The sequence below is a fragment of the Salarias fasciatus genome, chromosome 6 (genome assembly GCF_902148845.1).
Source record: "Salarias fasciatus chromosome 6, fSalaFa1.1, whole genome shotgun sequence".
Lineage (NCBI taxonomy): Eukaryota > Metazoa > Chordata > Actinopteri > Blenniiformes > Blenniidae > Salarias > Salarias fasciatus.
The window spans coordinates 7,922,690-7,949,410 of NC_043750.1; the positions used below are offsets into that span (position 1 = coordinate 7,922,690).

Here is a 26,721-nt window from a genome sequence, read left to right on the forward strand (position 1 = left end):
AAGGATTCCTGCTGTATTAAGGCTTACAAATCTCCATAGTTGGGGTTCCACTCTTCATCTGTGAGTTTTACAAGACGGTCTTATAAGTATCAAACTCCACATACAAAAAGGTCCTTTGCACATGTGTTGTGAAATGAAACCCTTGGTGCATTTGACTCGCCATCTCCCTTTCATGGGATGAGCCTTTCTCTGACCTACAAAAGCCTCTTTTGCAGACAAAACAGCCTCATCCGCGAACGTAAAAGCCCGGTGGAAGGGAGATCTTGCTTTCAGGCTGAAATTGCACAGTATTATCAAATTGCACCTCCAACACAGAAATTGCACTCATTACTGCGAGCCGCCACAATGCGAGTGCTTCCATTCCCACCCTCTACCCCCCCCCCCCCCCCCCCCTGCTGCACCACTCCCCCCCCCCCCCCCCCCGACGATGAGCCACTGAGTCGGGATCAGCTGTTGAGCCTGTTGGCACTGCGTGGTTGGCACTGAGGAGGACGCCGCCGCTGATCTGTGATCAGACTGAGCTGTAACGGCACTGAGTGAAAGGAGCGGAACCAAAACACAAACTGCTCGGGTCTTTTTCTCACCGACGTATGGAAAACAACGGGGATTCAGATTACAGCACCAAGAACAGGTTGGACCTCACCACAAATGTGCCTTTTAAAGGGAGAGCAGGACATCCAGGAAGAATAGCTCCGGTCGTTTCATGATCAAAATGTCTTGACGTGGGAAAACTTTTTTTTCCATAACATCGTCTCTTGTCTCTCGTCTCTAGAACTACTGAAGCTCTGAAGAAAAAAATTAGAAAAAAATTAGCTCTTTCCAGATCAGTGGAAGAGACTTTTTTAGGAGCAGTACCTGATTTGCTCAATCTAAATGGGCTTGGACACTTTTTCATTTTGGCTCCACATGAGAACAACAGGTTTGTTCAAACTGTGCATACGTTAGCACTTGATTGATTCTCAACTTTTTAATTGAAGAACTCAAAAGTTTGAGCATCGTGAACTCCCCAACCACCCTGTGCTGTTACAAAGCAAGGCTGACTGTCAGCACATTTAATGTTAAATAACGTGGCTCTGAGGGTCTTGTTGGAGTGACTCCTAACATGGTAGAAAAAGACCAAGAGACTCAGACATTTTCAACATGAACTTCACCAGCCTGGTGTTTCACTGGAAAATATCCACAAGCACTTTAGTATCTGGGGTTTTGCCGGGTTGGCAGACCCCAACGCACATTTAGCACCGCTGTGTTAACTGAAGCGTAAATCCATGTTTGGCTCAGCTCATCCTGAACCAGTGGCTGTGGGGAGATTCCCTTCCTCTCTAGGGAAAGTTACAGGCAAGAGGCATGAAGGAGACGGACATTAGTCAAAGGAAGAAAACTGAAGAAGAGTAGAAATGAGACCCTCAGCAGCTCAGATGAGGAGGAAGTGGCGGGGTGGATGGTCCTGGCACGGCGGCTCTCTGGGTCACATGGCCAGCGCTCGGGCCTTGGCGGCGGCCGTCTGCGCCCTCTGAACGGCCCCCTGGCTGTTCTCCCTCCTCGTCAGCTGGCCGGTCTCGAACAGGCCCTCGTGGCTGCCGCCCCCTCCGCCGGGACCGCCGGCCACAAACGTCAGCACTCCTGCGCCAGACACCGGGCACGTCGTCAGAGGAAAGGGAGACACGGCTAAAGACAAGTCACTTCATCAAACAGGTGACACAGAGCCATGGACGCGGGACCTGGGCGCATTTATCCAGCCTCGTAATGGAGTTAGCTCTGAAAATGACCGTCTCTGCTCTGGGTGGGAATCTAATGGCCGCCTGGACTTTGTTCACAGGCGCTGTGCGACGCCCTCGTCAGAGGGGGGAGTTCAAAGGGTGCGCGGCTCATGTGCACGGCACAGACTGAAACCGAAGCCTGACTCGGGGTCTTCGGGAAACCATAAGAGAGGTTTTTTATACCACATTATTTACAACATATGGATATCTATGATGTGATGATATGTCCAAGACACTATCTGTGGACGTAATTATATTCATGGTCCATTATTTCCCAGACATTTAGTTCCCGATCACCGATCAATTCAAGCCAGAATGTCTGCAGAATCACATTTAGCAGCTGTGTTTGCTTTGTTGATGGCTACGAGATCCCACTGGCTGAATGAGATTTCAGCAGCACAGATCCTTTCTTCAGGCTTTCGAATATTTTATGGAAGAAGAAAGCACAGCTATGATACCAACTTTTTGAATCAAATTACACAAGCCACAGAAAATAGATCAACTAAAGACGTTGGCTTTGTTCTGATGTCTAAAAGCTGAAGGTCCATTGAGGCTCAAGCTGAGTAACAGCCAGTTTGATTGTTAAGTCTGAACTTATCAACAGCTATTAGAGTCCTGGTCTGACACCCTGAAGCTGAACTTTGACCTAAAGACCTGCACAGGTTCAACTATCAAGTGTTCAGCCGAGTCCTAGAGTCAACCTGCTGAAAGAGAACAAAGGATTCACTAAATCTTTGATTTAACGCACCTGACAGAAAGAAAAACTCTTGAATTGAAAAACTGAAAGGTGTAGAAGAGTAGTAAAACGTCCCTGAATGAAGCACAGCTCAGATTTTTTCTTCACATGATCATTATTGGCTAACCTGAGGCTGCGTTTCAAGCACTCCCTCGTCTCCAAGACTTTCCATTTGGAGTTAACGGTTACTTAAACTCGGGTTAATTTTTATCCAAAGGAGGGAAAACATGTGAGCGCAAAGCGGAGCCTTTACAAAGCAGCACTTGGCCCTGCTTTGATTTGTGCTTCTCACATTGGGAGGGCTGAAGGCGTCTCCGCACAGCGGCTCTATTTTTAAAAGCACAAAAATCAGCCAGTTGTCACAGTGACACGCTGATCACCCCTCGCCACACAGCTGCCTTCACGTAAAAACGTGTTGATTACCCCCAGAGACTGAACCGAGGCGCACAGGAGCTTCAGACCAGACAATTAGCACATTTCACTGTTTAATATAATTAAAAAAGACGTTTGGAAAGAGAACAAAGAGCAGAGACGGTGTGAGAACCCAGAGTTCACATAAACTCTTGGACTTAAAATAGTGCCTTTATTGGTGGAAGACTATTAAAAAAAGGCATAAAACTGAGATACAGCACCTTATCCTTCTGCTCCAACGTCTCTTTAAGCTTTCAATCACTTTTGATGACATTCTAACTACTAACAATGGCTTTCTTCATACTTAAATAATGTAGTTTTTCATCTACTCACCGTAGCCATCCACACATCCATTTTTAAACTCGCCTTCAAACCTCATGCCATCAAAGCGAGTGAAAATACCAGCACCTTGGAATTTGCCCTGCACAAATTCACCCTCATACCTGAAAGAGAGGAACAGAAGCCTTTATTAGACACAACCACAAGCTCAAGTACAGCAGTTCATTTCATGTCATTTAGGCATTGTGCAGAAAACAAGGAGCCACATGGTTTCACTGCAGCACTTCAGCAATATTGTCCCTGATTTATTGGAATTTTAGATATTCATGCGATAAATAGCTATTGAGCTCAGTGCAGAAAACAAAAGCAGGCATCTGAGAATCAAAGCTTTCCTGGAACGTATCACGCCAAGCGTCTGAGTGGCAGGAGAAAAATGCAACGCGTTTCAGGATCGGTGCCGTTCATTGTCAGTGGTGGAGTGCGCCCTCGGCGTGCATGTCGACGCCACGTCAGCGTCAATGGATCGGCTCTTATAAAACAGAGGAAAACAGACAAAGACGTCGACAAAACCACTCGTCAGGCGACACGTTAGCAGTGCAGCGGCATCAGGGACGCAGACGATCAACCAGCTCGAGCAAACGTCCCACCACGATGAAGCGTTCTGCCTCAATCCCAGCGACGCGCGTTTCAATCTCTCTCCCCATCGATGACATTATCCATCAATCCTCCATTTATTGTTCTAAAGAAACTGTGGGAACCTCTTCTATCACATTTCCAGACGAGCTTCAGGCCGTTTTCAGTGGTGAGGGCGGTGCAGCTGCCCGGTGGAGCGCTAGCCGCTAGCTAGGTGCTACAGGGACACGTTGGACTAACTGAACCTGGCCTTTATTGATCCCAATGTTTCTTCACAAAACAGCACAAAACACTTGGTCTTCTTTGGCGTCTGGTTTACTGAGTTATGATCGTAGAAAGATACATAACATGTTGCTGCAGTCAGCATGGTCTTGGCTTTTATTCGACACTTCGTGTGTGTGTGTGTGTGTGTGTGTGTGTGTGTGTGTGTGTGTGTGTGTGTAGTGAGGACACAGCAGAGCGCTATGGAGCGGTTCCACTGGGTGGCGCTGTACGAATCTTTTGATAACTGATTTGCTTGGTGTTGGTGTGTGTCAAAGTGACTGTTCGTCCACATCAGCCGTGCACCGTTTTAGAACAACAAGCTTTGAAATGACACGATTGTTGTATTTGCTGTAATATAATGGGAGACGAAGGCAGTTTCTGACATGCCGACAGGCACACACACAATTAATATATCATGTTTTCTGTCATGAATGAGGAATATGTCTCCCAGATCAACAAAATACTGGAAGGAGTTTATTCTGATTGGTTCATTTTCAGGATTCACATCGTCTGCTGCTGATGATTGCATTTGTTTTTAACATGTCTGAAAAGCAGACGCTAATGCTCTCAGCTGTCAGGAAAGACGCTGCTGTGAGACGTGTCCTCACCCCGTCCCTCCATGGGATTCATTAAAAATGGATTTTCTGTCCTGTTACCAATGTTTTTCTAACACTCTTGACTTTGTGTCTCCTCCACTGAACCTGGTTCTACTGGAAGACTCTAATCTGTTGTCTCACCACCTCCTGCTTGCTCATGTGGAAAATGTGTGTGTGGAGGGGAACCGATGTTCTAGAACTTGAATTGGAATTTTCATTATACCAGGAATAAAAAAATGTGTGTGTGTGTGAGTGTGTCTGTTTGATTGACAAAAATCTCTCGTTGGAGTGGATCTGCTATTGTTCCTGAAATACGATGACACTCGGTGAAAAGGCCTTCCTGGTGTGAGGGTTGATTTACCGTCACGTTAATGACTTATCAAACCATCTGATGGCACGGCTCTGTGTGTGTGTGTGTGTGTGTGTGTGTGTGTGTGTGTGGGGGGGGGGGGGGGGGGGCACTGTGTTTTCTTCAGGTTGCCCATTTTGCCCATTTTGTGGTGTCTGTCAGGTTCTGGCCATGACAAAGCATAGAGACACAACATATTGTCTGAATTCTTCAGATTCCTTCTGGGAACACAGGTTGGCCTTCGAACCCAGAAGCTCTAATGAGCTGACCTGTATCACGATCGTCGCTGATAATGAATCAAAACTTTTATTATCACTAATTAGGCAGCAAACCTCAAATTTCTGGTGTTTTGTCATTTGTCTCTTCTTCTTTCGACCCATACTGGACAAACACAATCATCACAATCATTTCAAGGTTCAGAAACGAGGTGAAAAACAAATGTGTGGACCGTAAATCACAACCTGACAAGTTCAAGATCGTGCGGTGACAATAATACAGACAGCATCGGATGCAGAAGCTCCAAATTATTAATAATGTATCCTGAAATCCATGCAACCAATCCTGACTACTCATCAAATATTTACCAAGAAAAAAACAAACTATTTTACCTTACAAAACGAAGAAGAAAACAACCAAAATGTACTTTGTAGATTGAATTCTCAGCTTTGTTGAGAGCGTAGTGTTAATCAAAGAGCAGGATGTCAGCCGCTTTCACACACGCAGCATGAACACCATTACTTCAGTGTCAAACAGCCGCAAATTAACAAAAAGCGGAACTGCGAAAGAGCAAAACAGAGTTTTAACATCTGCAGGAACAATGGTGATTAGCGTCGACAAGCAGGGAATTAATTTAGAAGCGACTGTGTTGTTCCTCCGCATGCAGATGTTAAATTAAAATTCAGACTTTGTGTGCAGGAAATTTCTCGTTTCTGCAGAATCTGTGGGTCTTTACTGAGGTCACCTCTGATGAAAAGCCTTTAATGTTTACAGGCAGCGGCTGTTTAATGCTGAAAAGATGAATGTTCTGGTGAATATTCACATAACCTCAAAAATATATTCCTTTAACCCAAAATAAAAAAAAAAAAACGTGTACACCTTCAAAAACCCTCTTGCACAACAGATGGCATTGGACACGTATCCTTGGGCTCTTTCTGATAAACGGTTTTGCACTTGAACGTTTCACCTTCACCAAACAAAGAGGAGCTCATAAAAAACCTGAACTCACTCCGTTTTAAGTGTATCTGTTCAGGAGAAAAAAACCTGCTGCTTCAATGGAATTCTTGTGTGCTGTAAATGAAGGAAAGTACCGGAGGCTTCGGGCTTCAGACACGACTTCAATACGGAGAAAAAGGTTCTTCAAAAACAACATTCATCTTCAGGAGGATGAAAAAAAATACTGCATTCCAAGTTGTTGGAGGTTAATTTCTTTGATTGCAGACCTCACTAGTGCCTTTCTCACAGTTTGTAAAATCTGTTTTAAAGTTGATAAATTAAATGTTCTGCTGGTGTCAACTTTCAAAATACACGAAGGACAAGACACAGACTGGAGCTTCCTCAAATGACCCCAAGAGCCCATCTCACTGGAATGGAGACCAGCTGGGGACCAGGACCGGGTGGAGACCAGGAGACCTGCTGGCGACTCCACGTCTCCACCATGTCTCCTGGACACTCGCCAGGTCTCCGCGGAGTCAAAGGGAAATTCAAACATGTTGGATGTTTTGGAACGTTTTTCAGTCTCCAGTCAGACTCTCAGACGTCTCCGGGTGTCTTCTGGACGTCTCCATCCGTTGTGGCGACGTCACAGAGACAGATTTTTCCTCACACAGCGGAGCCTGGGAAGATTCCACCACACCTCGGAGACCTGCTGGAGAAGAAGCAGACAGAAGAGACGCTGTTCCGTCTCCGGGTTCGGGTTAGCTGACTGACGCTGCTCGACCCACTGGAAGCCTCGGCGATTGATTTCTGAACTTCCCAAGTCTCCAGCAGCGGGGTCGGCCCTTCGGGAAGCTGTCGTTTAAAGATCATTCTCAGTGTATCTCCTGACCCTGACTGAGGGGTCAAAGTTCACGACCAAGAAAAGACAATGATGGCAGAACAAAGTTTTCTTCAGAAGGGACTGTCCCTCAACCTTTGAGACAAAACAGAAGCTCAAAGGAGGAGGAACCGATCCAGAGTCACTGTTCCGGTGGGGTCAGTTCAAGGATCTGATTGAGGCGCTTTCTAGATGCACTAAAGCTTTTCCACGTTGACCCGTCCTCCTTTTAGAAAATGATGGACAGGCACATTTATTTTTTTATGTTTATATTCAACTTATTCCTTTTGCTCTTGTCAGCTGTGCTGTCTGCTCATGTACAACACTGTGATTTGCCTTGTTTCTAAATCATGCTGTGAGCACAACGCTGCAGTGGGTTGAGTTCAGCAGAGAAAAGGATGGATGTCTGATAACAGACGGAAGATCCGAGGACATCATTTGCATGTCCTCTTGGCTCTGATTTCAGTCTGTAGAAAATCAAGCCCCTGATGGTTACGTTAGTACAATCATGACTCATTTCAGGAATTCTGATTTGCTGTTGTATAAATGTAGATGTATGCCCCCTTTCAGGAAATTAGCCTGATTCAAAGCCAGAAGGGGGGAAAAAAAATCCTGAAGGAAAAATTAGCTACTTCAGCAATCACCGCCCAGGGCAAGGAAGCAAAGCTTTGCTGCCACCGCTGGAGAGCGAGTCTCAGACGGAGGCGATGCAGGAGGGCAGGGCCACTGCTGAGGAAGAAGGACCAGACAGCAGAGCAGAGCTTTGACCATTACAGCTAATTTCAAATGTAGAAGAAGTGGTGGTCCTGGAAGACCACCATGTGAGAGGGACCTGAGGCCACTTCAGAGACGGGAGGCGTCACGTGGTTCGGAGCCCCCCATGAGAGCACTGGAGGGGTGTACCCGCCCCTCCGGAGCAGGTGAGCAGGAAACAGGTCCGTGCTCTCCGAATGCTTTTGGAGCTTTAGGTTCTGTGAGGTGACAAGTCGAGAGAGTTTACGTTTTCACGCAAAAAGGCAAAACTTTTGTTGCGCTCTGGGTGATCGTTTACACGACAGCATTCCTCAGAGCCGCTGAAAACACAGCTTCTTCAGGCAACGTGGAACTTTTTAACAACGTTCCAACTCCGCTGTCATGTAAACGGCAGAAACGCTGTGACTGTGCCAGTACACCACTGCACACGCTCAGTAGATGGATAACAACAACAACAACAACAACAACGATTGTCTAAAGCTGCGCTCACACCGCCAAATGCTTTCCGCGATTTTGCGTTAAAATACAATTGAAAACAAACGGGAATGTGCGTTCCAGCCGTGGTGAGACGCGTTTTCGCGCCGTGTCGGGGTGTTGACGCGTCGGCGGCGCGATTTTGCGACACGTCGCGATTTTGCATCCGACGCTGAAGTTGGGAAATCTGAACTTTGACGCGTCGTGATTTTGCGGCAAACCAATCAGACAGCGTGTCGATGGTGACGCAGGTCAGGGAGCGGGGACCGGTGAAAGCCACACTCATCCTGGCGCAGCTCCTGGAGCGAACGGTGAAACTCGCCAAACTCCGACCGACTGTGGATAATATCGTGCACCCAGGCACGGCGTACTGTCCGCCGACGGCGTCGTTGTCTGGCTTTAAGCAAATAAAGCCAAGCCACCCGCTCAACAGGGTTAGCCATGATGCTAAGCTAACACAGAAAATACGGCCGGAAGCCCCGCCTTCCCACCAAACGCGACATGTTCGACGTGTTCGGTGTGAACGCGGCTTTTGACCCCGCATTGTTCAGCGTCGGACCTCAGAATTGACGCGCGTTCAGCTTCTCGCGTTGACGCGATTTTTGACGCAAAATCGCGTTCGGTGTGAACGCGGCTTTAGACTCTCATGGTTCCCAGTCCAGATTCTCCTGGTCCTGGTCCATCTCCTCCTAGACTTGGTATTTTCAGAATTGAGTCACCTGGAAGAGCAATAAAACTTGGTGGTGTGTTCATACAGTGTCTCCAGTGTTAATCCTTAGAGTGTGTTGTTCTCTGTGTGGTTTTATCACTAAAGCAAACAGCGCCCACCAGAGGCCCGACTGGTGAACAACATTGTTTTCAGCTTTTCTGCCGTTGCTGTGTGAATGGATGTTGTTTTCAAAATGTTGTCGTGTAATTGTGAAACTTGAATGTCATCGTTATAGAATATTGTCAGTTTGAGTCTCAGCTTGGAGTCTTTCTGGATGAGGGATGAACGTTCTCCATGTGTGAACAGTTTCTACTCCTGCAGTCTGAAAACGTAAATTTCGAGTTAATTTGCAACCAGAAAAGTCGCCTGAGGGTGAAGAATGTGAGTATGTGACTTTCCTTCTCTGTGTTTGTCTTGTTCAGTGTTACCAGCCTTCACCCAGAGGATCTGGGATCGGCTCCAGATATGAGTACAGAAGGAGACGGACGTACCAGGTCGACTCAAAAAGCCCCAGACACCCTAAAACCGTCCACCTGAATGGAAGCTAAGGTGTTCTGTTGTGTGAAAACTGTTTTCACCACAAAGTGAGACAGTTCAAAGCTGCTTCCGTCCCGGCGCCGGTGTGAACGGAAAACCAATGAAATGCGTCCACAGTTCTATCATGTCAGCAGGCTTAAAAACACTTCTCACCATTCATACACGGTCCTTCAGCTCCGTGAGCAACCTCCACTCCGGTTCTGGCCCAACAAATGGACAGATAGAGAAGAGGATTGAACCAACAACCTTGGAAATAGAGAGCAACCCACTGGACCACCTGAGCAAACATGGTTCCCAGCAGAAGACGAACGTTCAGTAAACACATGTCAATATGTATTCATGCAACCTTAGAAAAGGCCTCCTTTCAAACGGAGTGAGCAAACCCTGGAAGAGTTAAAAGGAAGGCAAACGGGAGGTGCTAAACACTCCGCCAGACATATTTATAGTTTTAATTGGAATCACAGTGTTTCCCAGCCCACAGATTCCATATTCAAGGCATCAAAATTATTTTAAAATGTGTGAAAATATGTTTTGCACTGGGCGTGTGTGATATGCATGTGTTTTTAAGATAATCAAAATCATGTTTCCTGCAGTGGACAAACAATTTATTGAAATGCTGGGATCTGAGAGCGACTGCTCTCACTAACTGTGAAGCTGTTTGTAATTTTAGAGCAAAACTCAGCCAACTGTGAATCCAATAAATTAGAGGGTACAAAAGCAAGAGAGACTCCTGTGCCAAAACCAATTTGGTTTTGATATTTTTCATCCAACAAAAAACCTTTAATTAAAAAAAAAAAAAAATGCTAGACTGGAGTTTGTTAATCTGAGCTTTCATGTACTTCAGATTGCTTCACTGTTTGAGAGTCGGTGCAAAAAGTCTGGATAAAGGGTCAAATAAGTGTTGCTAAGTAAGCAGAGGCATGTCTGGGGCTTGAGCTGGAAATAAATCAACTTATGTGACATTAGCATAAGTGCTCTTAACTTGAAGCATGTTGTGAAGGTGAGAGTGACAGCTGGAGCTCAGGTGTTCAGGCAGCTGAAATACACAAGATGATCTTTTTCCACCAAGACACAAGCTCTGACAATGTGCTTGTCGTTGGTTTTAATTGCCTCTGCTTTCTGTTCACAAAACAGTTTCCTGCATAAAAGCCCACAAGTACATTTAGAATACCAACAGTAACGTAGCTGGAGAGAAAAAAAACACATGTTCAGGCTTTCATTCCAGCTGGAGGCAGGAGAAAGTTCCAGATAGACAGGGAATTTGAATTAGTGGAGGATGAATAACGATGAACAGGAGGCCTCTGCAGATGGAACCTGAGGACTGATTATTATTGGAGCTGTCAGATGTGTTGTGAAAGCCACAGACCTGGAGCCGTCGGGGAAGACCAGCACCCCACAGCCGTTGAAGAGGCCGTTCTCGAACTGGCCGGTGTAGCACGTCCCATCGCTGAAGGTCAGCTGGCCGAGGCCGTGGCGCAGACCTGGAGACAAGACACTCCGTCAGTCGGCTGAGGACGTTCACGGGGTTTCGCTTCACTCCAGCCTGTTGGATTTCACATTTATGATTTTTAAATTAAAATCACACGAGTCTCCAAGGCTTTCCAAAGTCCAACAATGCTGAGCTGTACTGGTTTATTCTGCATATTTCTGGAGAAAACTGTAGTGAAAGTAAGAAAGGGCCTTTTGCACATTTGATTGACGTATTCAGCAGCTTGTCAGGACTGAATCTGTGTGACACATCTCCTTTCTTTCGATTCTCCACATCGCTGGAAGAGTTCATGATGAATTTGGGAGCTGAAATACGCTTTTCCATTTTTGCAGCCTTCCGATGCCTTAATTCAAACTCTTCTGAGCTGCATCTCTACCAAGAGCCAACTGTTTTCAAGAAGTCAAAAGTTTCCAACAAGATGTTTTAGGTGTTACTGTGTTTGAGCTGCAGCCTCCTGCAGATCGGGAAACCGTTTACACCTGTTTCAGATGGAAATGCACCGTTTCTGTCTTTTCATTTCAGTAAAGAAAAATTTCAGAAAAACTTGTTTTCCTTGTTGCCGTGAAGCCGAAGCGTTTTCTAGATGCTACGTTTTCAGTGGCTCTGAGCACCGTCGTGGTGTAAACGCAGTGAAGTTTTGTTTTTCTCTTTAAGATGCTGCTGTGTAAACAGGCCCAGAAGCTTTGAAATGCTGGAAGCAGCCTTGAGGCGGCCTTGGGAAGGTTGTGCGGTTGACGACTCTTTGGCTGGTAGAAGAAATTGAGCTGGGAATACATTAGCCCAATTCATTGCACCTGGCTTTTAATTAAATTTGACACTCAGAAAAAGAGAAAGTCTCACTTAGTCTCACTTGTACTTCTGCACACTACAGGATTTCGTTTTTTGAAAAAAAGGTGTTTCAGGCGGGGAAACGATGAGATTCTAATTTGGCATTTTTAGGTTGCAAATTGGGAAATTAACGATCTGTCCTCGCAGAGGAAATGTGACTCCCCTCCCTTTCATTTTTCACCTCTTAAAAATGTTCCCAAGGAGGTGAGACCCAATTTTCCCACTAATTCTGCTACTTGTTTCCAGCAGTCGGAGGAGCAGCGAGCGCTCCTGCCAGCCTGTCTCTATTAGCAGGAGAAGTGGGAGTGAGGCGCCGCGGGCCGGGGTCTGAACGGGATTCGCTGGGAGCAGGAGGAGTGATGCTGCTCAGCAGGGGGTGGGAGGCAGGGCGGGGCTCCAGCCAGCGCTGTCCCCTGCTCCCAGCTCATGGCAAAGTAAATTAGGCAGTCCATCTGTCAGGGCTGCTTAGAGTGCTGCTCTCTGCATAAGCTCAGCAGGGTTTTCACGGGAGATTTGGAAAGGAGATTTGGCAAGAACTAAATCTGGAGCTCTGCATTCCTTCTTCCTGAAACATTCTGCATGCACAGTGTGTGTGTGTGTGTGTGTGTGTGTGTGTGTGTGTGTGTGTGTGTGTGGCTTTCTTACAAAATATCATTGGACCAAAATCCTGGCAACACTGTTTTAACGTGTCTTTAAAAGGCAGGGTGTGTTTTCTTTATTGCTGAAATGGTAATTTGTTGATTTTCAAGGTTATGGTGAACATTTGCAGCCTGATTGAGGGCCCGTTTCCACGGCAACGGTTTCAAGTGAAAACGGAGCCACTGAAAATGCAAGTTTTTGACATCGGCTCGCTCGGTGGAGCGAAAACACTCCGGCTCTGCCGCTGTGTAAACAGGTGAAAACAGCACTTTCTGGAAATGCTCAGAAGACGGCGGCGACGCTCAGCGGTAGGCGACAGACGTCTCGCTCACGCGCCACGAGACGGACAACAACAACTTGGTTTGCCTCCAGACTGGCTCGACTCCCAGATTGTTGTAAAATCCTTATGAGGTTTGAAACATGGGTCGAGACGCTTCAACAATACGTTTCCTCTCCGGGCTTATGACTGAAGTTCTGATTCTACGGTGTTGGTGCTTACCGTGTTAAATGTCACATCTTTCTTTAGTTGTTCGACTGGATTTGCTAGCCTGACTGGTCCGTACCGTCTGGTACCACTAGATGTCAGTGTATGACAGCCGTATCCCACGACAGAACCAAGGAAAAACCTCCACTGGTGGAGGAAAGAACAGCCTACCCTGCATTTCTTCATGCTCCTGTTTGTGACTTACAGTCCAGAAACCAAAGCTGTGACGGTTAGCTGATGGTGAATGACTGCTGCCTCACTGCTCATGTGCTTTTTTTAAGGTTGGTAAATAGTTTTGGTTCCAGATTACGTCAATAATTTGCAGGAAATGAATGTAAATCAATGCAATGTCCTCCCTCAAAGCATAAAACCCAACATGAGTGAGTCCGTGCTTATGCTGGACTACTTTCAGTATTTATGGTTAAAAAAAACCTTAAAAAACAGGCCAACAGCTTTAATCTCGCTCTTCATTTTGTGATGAGCAATTGACCACCCGAGGCGGGAATTTCACAGACTGGCTGCTGGAATCTATCAGCGAGTTGAGTGTCAGCGACCGCAGTCATCTGACAGCAAACACCCGCAGCAGCAGCAGCGCCATTCAGACCGCCGTGTCCAAGAATGAGCGATGGCGTCCGTTCACAGGAACTCCAGCCACGGCGGCGTCGGTTCTGCTCGACCCGGCGCGGAGTCCGTTTGGACTTCACTGAAGGTGCAGATTATGGGTGGCATGCTGCGGCAGCGGACAGTCATTCCCCTCCTCGGGATCTGATCCTTCCAGACAGACTCTAAGCTGTCGCTCAGCTTCTTTGTAACGCCTCCCTCCAATCTCCAGTTGGGTCACGGTCTCTGGCTAATTACGGTTTAGCTGAATTTGTCCGGCTTTTATGTCAATCAATAGCGGTAATGCACAGATGTTAAACGAGCGCACGGGCAGAGTACAGTGGTAAATGGCTTCTGGCTGCGCCTCGGCTCGCTGCGGACGCACCCGCCCGGCTTCCTGTAACCCGATCGCCCCCGGGCCTGTCTTCAGCCGGCGCTCCGCTCAATTATTCATGCCGCACCGTAGACCTCTTGTCTGACACACACCTCCGTGTTTGTGTGCAAACAGTGACTTTGCACGGACGACGCGAAACGACCGGCCTGCGTGACGCGTTCAGGCGTCGGGGGGCGGGCCGGGACCGGACGGACGGTCAGCGTTCATCCTCCAGAGAGCAGCCAGACGGGCGGTCAGGGGCAGGAAGTCCACAACCGTCAGTCACTTCAAACTCTTAAACTTTCACAACACTCTCGATTAAATCATTCTGCTAATTATGCACAAAGCTCATAAACAAACGTTACCAGCAATACTCAGAGTAAACCTGCAAACAGAGAAAGGAACAGAGATCTTTAAAGGAACACTGCTTTTCTGTGCAGCCACTCACACTTCGTTATGTGTGTCTGATGGGATTTGACAGGGGGAAGTTTTTCCTTTTGTTTTGCTTTGTTTCTCATTGGTTTGTTTTATGTTTATTTTGTCAATGAACGAAATAAAAATAAACTAAAGCAACCTAAATGCTGAATCTGTCAGCTGGATGAACTTCAGGAAGAAGTCGAACCATGGAAGGAAATTCTCTGCAGCGTTTCATCTTCACAGCTGCTTTGGGGAAAGAATTGAACATCGTTGGATTTATTGTGATAAAAGTGACGTATTGCACTCAGTTCAGATTGTATTTGTGAGTTCAAAAGGTTTAATTGAGATGTTTTGTTATTTTACAGGTATCCTGAATAAAGCACTAAATATGTTTGACCCTTCATGGGGTTAATTTGAATAAACTCCTTCATGATGAGAATAATTAATTTGACTAAAAGCACCAATGAAACAACGTAAATTGGATAAATCTCACTGCTATTACTGTCAATCATAAATAAAACTGATTAATACTCAGTTTAATTCAACCTGAGAATATTTGAGGAAGAAACAGACAAAAGTATCTAAAAGTCACTTAACCTAAAAAAACGTCATTTTGATTAATCTTATTTCTAATTTCTACTTTCTAAGTCTCGCATCAGCTTCAGTTAATGCTCAATCCTAATTAGCTTCATTATTTTTAAAAAAAAAAGTGATTAAAAAATAAGTCAAATCAACTTTTGCTAAGTCGAATTACTTTACTATCCATGACATTATTCTTTCTTTTTTAGTTCAAAAGATGTGTTTGATTAATTTGAGGGTCAGATAGCTGTCAGTCTAAACTGTTATTTATTTCCACTTATTTTCATAGTCTTTAGATTTAATCCATTAATAAGCAAATTAATAAATCTCCATAACTTAACATTAAAAAATGAAAAAGTAAAAACAACAAAAATACCTTTAAAAACATAAAGTCCATGTTATACTACTACTACTACTACTACTACTACTTCTAATGATAATAATAATACTAATGATGTCTGAAAAATATTAAAACTCAAAAGTTTAAAATTGGAGTAACACTTTTACAAGCTATTATCATTTATTATATCTGTATTATATGATAAAATATTTAATAATTTCTCACATTTTATCATCACAAAAAGCTGAGAACCCCCCCCCCCCCCCTTCTCACACACACACACACACACACACACACACACACACTGCTGTGATGGGAGCCGAGCGTGTCGGCGCCTCGCAGCCAAACCAGTTTAGCAGTTGGTGGTTAATCACGCAGAGAGCATATGTTTTCCCCGCAGCCTGGCGCCGCCTCACTGCCAAACTTTTCTCCTGTCTTTAACCTTGCCCTAAAGGTCGTCAAAGTGTTTTTGTCAAAGTGCAAATACTGGTTTAGGTAGTGTGATATCCTGTCTCAGCAGGCTCTCTGGCACCAGATGGCGTGTGTGTGTGTGTGTGTGTGTGTGTGTGTGTGTGTGTGTGTGTGTGTGTGTGTGAGATGAGATTACTTACTGATTTCACTTTAACACCTTTTTCCATCGAGGGTTGTTATTTTTTGTTGCCTGTTGGATACAATCTGTTTTGTGTGTGAACTCAAGTTCATTTTAAAGAAGAAACTCCTTTTCTCCTCTGACGCCCCCCTAGTCTCCCCCCCCACACACACACACACTCGACGCCCATCTCCCTCAATCTGACATCAAACTTCACGTTCATTAAAAACAGAAGACTTTTCTTCCGTATTACATAAACTGCCGTCCTCGCTTGTTTTAGAGTGTGGGTCCTGACAAAAAGCTGCTTCGTTTGTCTGAATAAATGTCTGTAATTATCGTCTGATCCTGACAGTAGAAATATCACACGTTTCATTCAGGCTCCCGTCGTCAGGTGAGGAGGTGAGCAGGAAGGTGGTTGAAGCCGTCGGCGTTTGGAGAGACACGATCGGTCGGCGACAGTGTTTTTCTAAACCTGCATGACTCCAGACCTCGTCTGGTCGACGTTTCAGGTGAAAGCGCTTCGTTTTTATATTTTCATTCGAGGAGAGGTTCACATTTACAGTGACGTTTTGAAAACACTGTCTGTTTCCACGGAAACTGCACAACGTTTGAAAACAATATTAGTTAGCACGTTGGACCACTGGTGGGCGCCGAGAATATGAACCAGTACCGCGACCAACAGAACCTGGACCAGGACCGGGAGGCATGGCATTCTGGAGGCTCTCGTCTCCATGGAGACGGAGTCCAAGCATTTTCAGAAAGTTGCATTTTTTTTGGACCCTTTCGACACTTTTTGGGAGCAGCTCCGTGAAGCTGCGTCGCAGTGAACTGGTCTCTGGTTCCGGTCCATTCCGGGCTTCCAGCTCCTCCTGTTCCCCTGTGATGCTGGATAAAGACAATCCATGGAAGCTCATCAGCGTCTCTACCCATCACATGCCAGTGATTTAAGCTACTGAACTGACTGCAGCATTGCTTTTCTGTCAACATCTTCTCTTCAAGCCATCGTCTCTCCACAAAATCTGAGTGGAAACTTTGAGTTTAAAAGCCGACAACTGTGGAAGAGGAGAAAAGGAAGAATGTCCTCGTAGCGTGTCAGCTCACAGGGCTTTAAAGTGAAATTCACAATTTCCTCTCACGAAAATGGAGCAAAATACACGGAAATGTTTGAGGAAATCAAATAATTTCAAAGGAGTTTTCCATTAAAAGTCGTCCTTTCTGGCTGTTGTGGATGTAGGATGAAAAACATCAAGGCCGATGACGGCGTCGAGCTTCCTCGCCGCTGCTGCTAACGTGAAAGCCAACTGGCGAAGGAGGAGAAAAGCTGCGGACTGTCTTCAGTTCACAGGGGAGCTCCTCAGCAGGTGGTTCCTATCAGAGGCTTCACTGAACTATCTCCCTTCAGAAGCGCCTCTTGAAGATGGTCTTTGATGACAGGCTGAATATTTGGCCTCATTGTCTGCTGCACAATGTTTTGGGACTGATTGAAGGCCTCCCTGATGGCACTTTGTAATGGATAATCCAAACACGTCCACCCTCCTAAATAATTTGCACGTCCTCTCTGTAGGACATTTGTGGGATAATGGAAATGCTCCACGGCAGCTGGGACATTACCAGGCTGGGTGTTGCAGTGGCTAAGAGGAAACCAGAGGATGTGTTCCATTTAGATGAGCGCCATGCTGCTAAAGCCTCGCTGGTCCAGCAGCCAGGCTCCGTCTCAGAGGTTCGTCTGCTTCCTTATGACCCAGGCTCCTCTTCATACGGTTTTATGAATGAAAGGAAATCACAACGACCGCTGCCGTCGTCATTTGACAATAAAAGTCACACAAATGTTTATAATTCTGGTCGAAATCTTTAAGCACTTCTGATAAAAATGGTTTTCCCTTCACTGTAGTGTGGCCCTGAGTCATTTGGAACTATTAAAAATAGGATATTTTCTCACTTAAAACAAAGTGGCTGATTAAGCTTTATTAAGCCCTGAGTGTTTCCTTCAGCGCAATGGTGCCAGGAGGTAATCCACCGCTTTAGCTGTCATTAGGGACCGAGCCCGGAGGGCATGGTGGCCACAGGCCACCATGCCCGGAGGGTAAGGTCTCTATTGTTCTTCGTTCGTTTATTGTCGTCGTCGTTCTCTATTATTAGGGACCGAGCCCGGAAGCAATGGTGGCCACAGGCCACCATGCCCGTAGGGCAAGGTCTCTATTGTTAATCGTCTGTTTATTGTCGTTCTCTATTATTATACTAACGCCCAAATAAACGCGAATTTGACCCCCTAAACATGCACGAAAACTCACCAAATTTGGCACGCACATCGTGACCGGCGAAAAATTTTATAAAGTACAAAAATGAAAACCATCAGCTCTCTAGCGCCACCTATATCCCAAAAAACGTCTAAAACAGTCGCTACGGCCCGCAGGAATGTCATAGGGAGATCAAACCGACACTCACGCGTTCGTCTCATCAAGATCTACATTTCACGCGCTGACACCCCTGACCTCAATCCAAAAGGAAGTCCGCTATTTCCCTTTCAAAGTAAAATTTTGCTCAAAATCACTCCTCACGAAAAAATGATCTCTTCCGAGACCGTTTGTCGTACAGACATAAGAGTCACGTGACGTGATAGAGGTCAAATTTCTCTACAAAAGTTTTGAACAACTTTGTCAAAAGTCTTACGGTGTGGATTTTATTAGTGCTCAAATTTGGAAGTCTGAAATCCTGCCTTGCTCCGGCCCTCATCCGTTATAATGGGGAAAAAAAAGAAAAAAGTCGCCTTTTTCAGCACCTCGAACAACTGGAGATTGTGGCTAAACCGTGACTCCTATCAACAAACCGAGCACACGTAAAGCCTCACCAGATTCTCCCGAACAAGATGACGTTACATAAGTGGGGATAATTTCATGTTATATGTACGTTTTCACAGGTATGAAAAGGTGTGCGCTCTGCATTTTTTTTGCTCTCAGTTATAATGGAGCCGGATGGGGAAAAATCTTGCGCTTCTCACAAACTGAGGCCTCTACGGTCTAAACTAAAAGTCTGACTGCTCTGAAAGCCTCACCAACTGAAAGACAACTAATTTTCCTATCAAACGAGATATTTTTGGTTCAGTTTTGCTAAACAGGAAAGGAACAAGGAGCAGCTGTTTCCCAAACAGAAACTTTTATTTTCTCCTCTCTCCACTCTAACTCACATTACCATATATGGGCGTACAGTGCAGTTACAGAGCTGACAGCAGCTGTCAATCAAACTCTGACACTCAGTGTCTTCATTCAATGACTGTCAAAAGCAGATGGGAGAAGCTAACAGCTCCATGTTAGTGGATGGAAGATGCTAACAACTCCATGTTAGTGGATGGGACATGCTAACAACTTCATGTTAGTGGATGGGAGATGCTCAAGACAATGAAGATCTAACTGTATGTACAACCTGAATCTTAAAAATATAACAGGAAATATATAATATATACAATATATACAATACAATATGCAATATATGATGCAATATATAACTATACAGTATGATATAATATGTACAATATGTTTTAGCAGAGTGAATGGATACAGCAGAGTGAATGGATGATAAAGTGTCGCTGAATTTCTGAAAGGGGGGGGGGGGGGGGGTGCAGGATATTATAATGTCCAGGATTATTGCACATATTCTACACAGTAGAATTGTACAGTCTGACAGCGGTGGGGATGAGAGACCTGTGATATCACTCCTTCCTGCACTGAGGGCGTCTCAGTCGGCCTCTGAAGGAGCTGCTGAGCTGCTCTACCGTCCGGTGCAGTGGCTGAGAGCTGCTGTCCATGATGGATGATACTTGAATGATAACTGTCTCACTGTAGGCCTCAAATACAAACTGATCATGAGTTATTGCAATCTTGCTACTGTAGGTGTAATGCAGTAGCCTAATGTGTTTTTATAGTCTGTAATAGGTATAACTGTGGCAAAATGCTGTTATATATGCGTTTTTGACCCCCCAAAAACCCAGTTTTTTTTCAGCTGCCCATGAGAGGTGTTCCTTATTTCAATCTCTGGGAGTTGGCAACCCTATTGGTGACAGATGCTAACAAGTCCATGTTAATGGATGACAGATGCTAGCAACTCTATGTTAGTGGATGGGAGATGCTAACAGCTCCATGTTAGTGGATGTGAGATGCTAAAAACTCCATGTTAGTGGATCGGAGATGCTAACAACTCTATGTTAATGGATGGGAGATACTAACAGCTCCATGTTAGTGGATGGGAGATGCTAAAAACTCCATGTTAGTGGATCGGAGATGCTAACAACTCTATGTTAATGGATGGGAGATGCTAACAACTCTATGTTAGTGGATGGGAGATGCTAACAGCTGCATGTTAGTGGGTGGTAGATGCTAACAGCTACACGTTAGTGGATGGGAGATGCTAACAGCTACATGTTAGTGGATGGGAGATGCTAACAGCGGCATGTTAGTGGATGGGAGATGCTAACAGCTACTTGTTAGTGGATGGGACATGCTAACAGCACCATATTAGTGGACAACAGATGCTAACAGCTACATGTTAGTGGATTGGAGTTGCTAACAGCTGCATGTTAGTGGGTGGTAGATGCTAACAGCTACACGTTAGTGGATGGGAGATGCTAACAGCTACATGTTAGTGGATGGGAGATGCTAACAGCTACATGTTAGTGGACGGGAGATGCTAACAGCTCCATGTTAGTGGACAACAGATGCTAACAGCTACATGTTAGTGGATTGGAGTTGCTAACAGCTGCATGTTAGTGGGTGGTAGATGCTAACAGCTACACGTTAGTGGATGGGAGATGCTAACAGCTACATGTTAGTGGATGGGAGATGCTAACAGCTACATGTTAGTGGACGGGAGATGCTAACAGCTCCATGTTAGTGGATGACAGATGCTAACAGCTACATGTTAGTGGATGGGAGATGCTAACAGCTCCATGTTATTGGATTGGAGTTGCTAACAGCTGCATGTTAGTGGATGACAGATGCTAACAGCTACATGTTAGTGGATGGGACATGCTAAGAATTCCATGTTAGTGGATGGGAGATGCTAACACCTCTGTTAATGGATGGGATATGCTAACAACTCCATGTTAATGGATGACAGACGCTAACAGATACATGTTATTGGATGGGAGATGCTAACAACATGCATGTTAGTGGGTGGACGTCTCAGTCGCGGGCCGGCAGGGAGGCTCGGTCCCGACCAATGCCGCTTGCGGCTTTAATTTACAATTTGTAATTAATTACAACAATGAAGATATATTTGCCAAAAAAAAATTATAATAAAAAATAAATAAATAAAACATTAACTGCTCTTATTCCTGCCTTTCCTGGTATTGCTTGAGTCAACACAAATAGAAGTCCTCACTGGACAAACACTTCTCCACTGCACAGTACAGATGTGCTCACTCACCAGACTCACAGCAACAAACAACCCCCACCAACGCTGGTTTTACCCTGAAGACAGTGTAGCTTCTGTGCTGTCTCGCCACTCACACTGGACTCCTCCATCATGAATCAGCCAGAGACACTATTTAAAAAGTAATTAAATCACCCTAAAGAAGGGGAGTGAAACTTTTGCAGCCATTTCTGTGATGTGCTAGATACTTTATATCAGTTCATGTTTTTATATGGCTGTTTTCAGGGAGTGAACACTTTTGTCTGACTTTTTTAAACCTGATTTCTGCCAAAAATTAATAAAAGAAAGTGAAGAAATAAATTTCATGCACTCTAAAATAGCTACACTAAGTTTTTATAGCATTTACCAAAATAAAACTTGGTTCAAATGAGATGTGAACCCATTTGACCAACGAGGCATTTCCAGGGACGACCTGCTGTTTATACAAGATGTTTTTCCAAATGAAAGCTGTAAACTTTTGTTGTATTTGGCCTCTTGGTCCACATGACAATGTTGTGTCTGAAAGCAGGACTTTTTCAAAGCAGGTTCTAGACCTTTGTGCACACATAAAACCCCAAAAAGTGCAGATGAACATTTACTAAACCATCGTCTGCGTACGTGGAGACTTTGTGACACAGGTATCTGGGCAAATGTAGACATACCTCTAATGACCTGAGGGGCAGCGTTGCAGGGTAAAGCAGACAATGTAACTTTGAAGACAATATAAATAAGGATCCCTTCGAAGTAAGACTGCATAAATGTGCGTGAATACAAACAAATCTAGGACATTGTGTCACCTGGGCATCGAGGGAAGAACAGTTCACATGACTTCTGTGAACCATTTATAAATGTCTCCAACATAAGGCAGTAAATTAGTAATAAGTGGTGTCAATTTCACACAAACAAATGTAGAATGTCCAAAAAAAGAAGAAGAAAAAAAAAAAAGAAAATTCATGGACAATTTGTCAATGAAATTATTTTTAATGAAAATATGGGGTGAAACCAAGCAGATGTCCGAGATTGATGGAGAACTGTGCAAAAAGTCAATAAGAATTGATTCTTTGAGTGGCTCAGCTTGTGTTACTGTGGTTTCTTACCGCTGCTGTCCAGTGAAAAGAGACCAGGGGGACATTATCTTGAGTCGGGACAAGCCACTAAACTTCAAGTCTAACTCTTCTTCAGGGTGTGGAACAATTCAGATGAGCTCGGCTCTTCCACGTATGCTATCACAGATTAGGCATCCCATGTTTAAGAGTATTATTCTCTCATTATGTGGTATTTGCATGCGTCCTGCCTTGCCTGTGCACCATTGTCCTAATCACATTACAACAACAGTTGTGCAGCTCATGCAAATGCGAGCGGTGACGGAGGATGGGCGGGTGACGGCGCGAGGTGAAGCCTTGCCTTCTTTCCACTCCCCGTGGTACTCCTCGCCATTGGAGTAGGTGAAGGATCCTCGTGTCAGGGTCATGGGTCCTGCAGGCACACGGACACACATGAAAACATCACATGGTCAAATCCCGTTGAACCCGCAGCTTTGGGTGTCAGGCACATGCAGAGCCGGACGTTCCCTGAACGGCGTCTAACCCGGCCACAGGTGAAACGCTCTTTTTGAATGCGGCAGCCTGCAAAGCCACAACGCTCCAGCATATAGAAGATGTTCTGCCATTCATCATCTGCTACCATACGGAAAGGGCATTTCCCAACATCGGTATCTTGTATCGTCTTTACCTCACATTACCAGTCAAATGCAAAATGCAGTTTCAGCCGTCTGGAATTAATTAAAAACTATCCCAGGGCATGCATGAAGGAAGCCAGACTCTCAGACCTCACTTTACTCCATAGAGAGAGACACTGTCGTTGATGAGAACCAGGTGGCTGAATGGTTTGCGAGGATGAAGGAGAGGAAGACGGTGCTGTTAGATATGAGGCCACATCACTGTAGACACATCAGAGATCGGCATGTTCAGACTGCTGGAGTTTTGTTTATAGTGGACATTTGGACGTTGGTTGTTTGGCTGCAGAGGATGTTTTGCTGGACTGGATTCAAACTCCCCACCGCTGGATGAAAACATCATCAGTCAGTTGTTCCATATTCAGTATTTGTGAAGACACGGGCTAAGCTGTCATAGATGCTGGCTGTACTTAAATAGTGTTGTCTTCACATCCGTCTCTGTTGTGGACCGCTGTGTCTTCTTGGTTACTGCATTAACAACAGGCCCACATGTTGCTTATTTGTGCTTGTTGTCCTGTCTGGGTTGATCATGTGTGACTTGATTAATCAGCCTATTAAGACTGTTTGGCTGAATGCCATTGACCTTGTGTCCTTCGTTTCCACCCCGTTGGTTTAGTCTGCTTTACTTTTTAACCTTTATGTGAACCAAGTTTGAGCAAAGTATTGGTAAAGTCCATGGCGCTGTCCATGGTGCTGAAATAGCCAATCGGCAGTTGTGGTGCTGGATTATCAGCAGGTTGCTGTTTAATGATAAATCCACGGCAACAACCGTGGTGCTGAAGTAGCGCAAATCGTGCTGCACAACTGTTCTTAATCCACACTCTCTCCGTTTTGTCTGTTTCTCATTATTAGCGCTACTAACTGATCGACTGTGTCATTACAGGCTCTGACTGCAGTGTGTAATGTTGGATTTACTTTGTTTTACGTAATATCTGGCTGTTTGCGAAGCAAATTGAGTCTCTGTTGATCTATAACTTTATTTTAAATTTTAATGGTTGAAAGTGTGATTTTTTTTATTTTTGAAGCTAAAGCCGTTCATTCAGTCCCTTTTTGGCAAAAGCCCATGTTTTGTACCAGTTACGTAATCTTTTAATGAACCGAATCATCCAATCATCGCCCAGCCAGACCACCTTTAAAAGCCCAGTGCTGTCCGTCAGGAAGGGTTCAGAGCAGCGGCTGACTCTCTGCTTTTCATCCTGGGGTCCTGGACTCTGACCAGCAGCTATGAAGGAATGCCTGAAGATGATGGTGATTTATTGCAGCGTTCATGTGGCAGCTTCCTGCCTGGCTTGGGCATTGTCTGAAATGACCGCAAGGTTAAAAGCACATTTGCCACCCCATCTGGTGGCGTTGCTCAGAGAAACCGAACCGTGATCATCAGTTTAATCACCCAAATATCTTTAGATCCCCAATCAAAGCAATGTTGCTGTTCTCTGTACTTTTGATGTTTTTTTGAAAGCGGCGAACCAAGTTTGATGCTTATGGATCCTTTGAGGCCACAAAGAGTTTTGTTACTGAGAATACCTTCTGTAAAACATTAATATTTCAAAAGAGGAAAACTACTAACATGCTTTTTTTTGTGCTTGCTTAATGGGTGTAATGAAGAGATCGAATGGTGACTAAACTCATATTTTTACTAACATGTTGGAAAGTGCTTTCTGTTTTGTCTTTGATGCTTCAGTCATTTTTGTGTCCTCTATTCCCATTGTGTGACCAGTATTTCCTCTAAATCCTTCTGCTGCTGACGTGCAGGATAGTCAAAGGGAAAAGGAACTTTTATTCATTTGATTTGATTTTTTTTTTTTTTTTGCTCACACAGGGAGCTCATTTCCCTTGAGGTGCACAGAGTGAAGCGCTGTTGGATGTTTGAAGGAGTCTGTGAAAGGAAAAAGACAGATCTTACTCTAGACTGCACACAAACCTGGAAGTGTTTGGATTTTTCCATATACTCTTGGAGGAAGGCAGTGCGGTTTCTGTCACAGTTGGTATCAATTTGCCCTCTGCCATCATCACATGGCCCTGAAATGTCGCCAGCTGTGGTTTGCAGTAATTGGTGGGTTTTTGTGGGTTTTTCTTCTTTTTCTTTTTTTTTTGTTTTCTAAGGGCAGAAACATGTCACTCAGCCCAGATAATAGACACACTTTACTGCAAGAATCCACATGCTGTACGCGTGGCCATAATCTGCAGTACGACGTCGTTCAGTTGGATACACTGCTGTGGAAGCGTTGTTTCCACCTGTTTGTTTCACGGCGCCTCTCTACCAAGCCACGGTCAAACAAGTGAAAACAGAAAGCCTCCAATCTTATAGTAAAAACACAATCCAGGCTTTATTACTGGAGCTGAAATCCATAGTGGGGGTGAATCTGGACACGGGCGCATGTCACAAACACAAACAGTGGGACGACGCAAAGCATGATGGGATTGATCCACTGACTGACCCGCAGGTCAGTTGAAGCAGGTTATCCAGTGCTCATGTAAACGGACAGTCTGATCCGGCAGCTGGACAGTGAGAGCGAAAACACAGCTTCTGCTGTGGGATCCACGCTACAGCCGCGCCGGGTGTCTCTCTCCTGCGGTCCCTCCATTGTCTGGGGACGAGCTGTGGACAGACAGCCCGACGGGAGCGCGGGGAGGCAGGAGCGGCTCGGTTTGGGCGGAATTCCCGCTGAAATGCCATCAGCCATGCTGTCAGATTAGAGCGGGAGGAGGAGGAGTGTATCCCTCCATCTAATGTTGCCACAGTAACGGAGACAGCCCTAATCCCTTTGATCCTGCCGGCATGACGCTGTCAGCCCCCAAAACAAGCACATTAACACACACGTTCACGCACGCACGCACGCACGCACGGACGCACAGCGAGAATAAAGGAGCGGTTTACCTGTTTCATTAAAGCTCTACTCAGCCGCTTTTCTCTACATCGTTGAAAACAACAGCAGTTGGAGGATTTCCGCTCCTCTCAGAGACTAATTAGCCTTTTTTTTCCCTCCCCGTAGCTGTTGGTTTCCTGGTAAAAGCTGCTTCAGCGTAGGGTAAAGAGACGCCCTCTGATTGGCTGAGGCGCCGCCACCTCGTCTGAACGTGCGCTGTGATTGGCTGGCGGCCTCCGCTGTCCGGCCCTTTAACGGAGACATCTTTGTCGAGGGCATCGGGTTCAACGACTTAATTAGCCGGAGTGCTCCTGTGCTAAAGCGTTTGCCCTTGCCTTTTCCCTCTTTTTTATGTGCTGCCCACAGTCTCTGTAGGATTATAAAGGTTCCTTTTAACGATACTGTGTCATTTCATGTTTCACTTTGGTGATTAGACCCGCGTTTTGGCCAGTTTTATGGAATTTGATTTACTGTACTCAAACAGCTGCACTGAGCTGCTGATGGAGCTGATGGAAATCCAAAGGCCTTAATTCACTAAAAAGCTAAATGAAAAAAAAAAAAAAAAGAAAAAAAGAAAGAGGGGGAGATACAATCAAGGTGACCCAAATGAAACCAAACTCTGCTGTCCTCGTTTTGTTTCTCTGGGGGAACACCGGGGCTGGGATTAACCTGCTGCCGATAGCTACTTCTGAATATTAATAAGTCCTGGTTAACAATGAATGAAACCGCTGGAAACCGATGAGCCGTCACTGACAATTCCCTCAGAAAACAGACGATACACCGATCAAGACTGCTTTACAAGAGGAAACACTGAAGGGAATATACGGCTGGGTTTATCAAGTCTTCAG

The 26,721-nt window shown here is 45.2% G+C and overlaps 1 protein-coding gene across 1 annotated transcript; it reads right to left on the reverse strand.

The window, feature by feature from the left end:
• Window positions 1-1,121: 1,121 nt before the first annotated feature.
• On the reverse strand, window positions 1,122-26,025 carry LOC115390176 (MORN repeat-containing protein 4-like). Its single transcript, XM_030093945.1, has 5 exons — window positions 25,885-26,025; window positions 22,676-22,747; window positions 10,897-11,011; window positions 3,238-3,347; window positions 1,122-1,620 (listed from the first exon to the last, which is right to left on the reverse strand). Exons 2-5 carry the CDS (start codon window positions 22,740-22,742, stop codon window positions 1,466-1,468), a joined length of 447 nt encoding a protein of 148 aa, XP_029949805.1. The 5' UTR covers window positions 22,743-22,747; window positions 25,885-26,025; the 3' UTR covers window positions 1,122-1,465.
• Window positions 26,026-26,721: the final 696 nt, after the last annotated feature.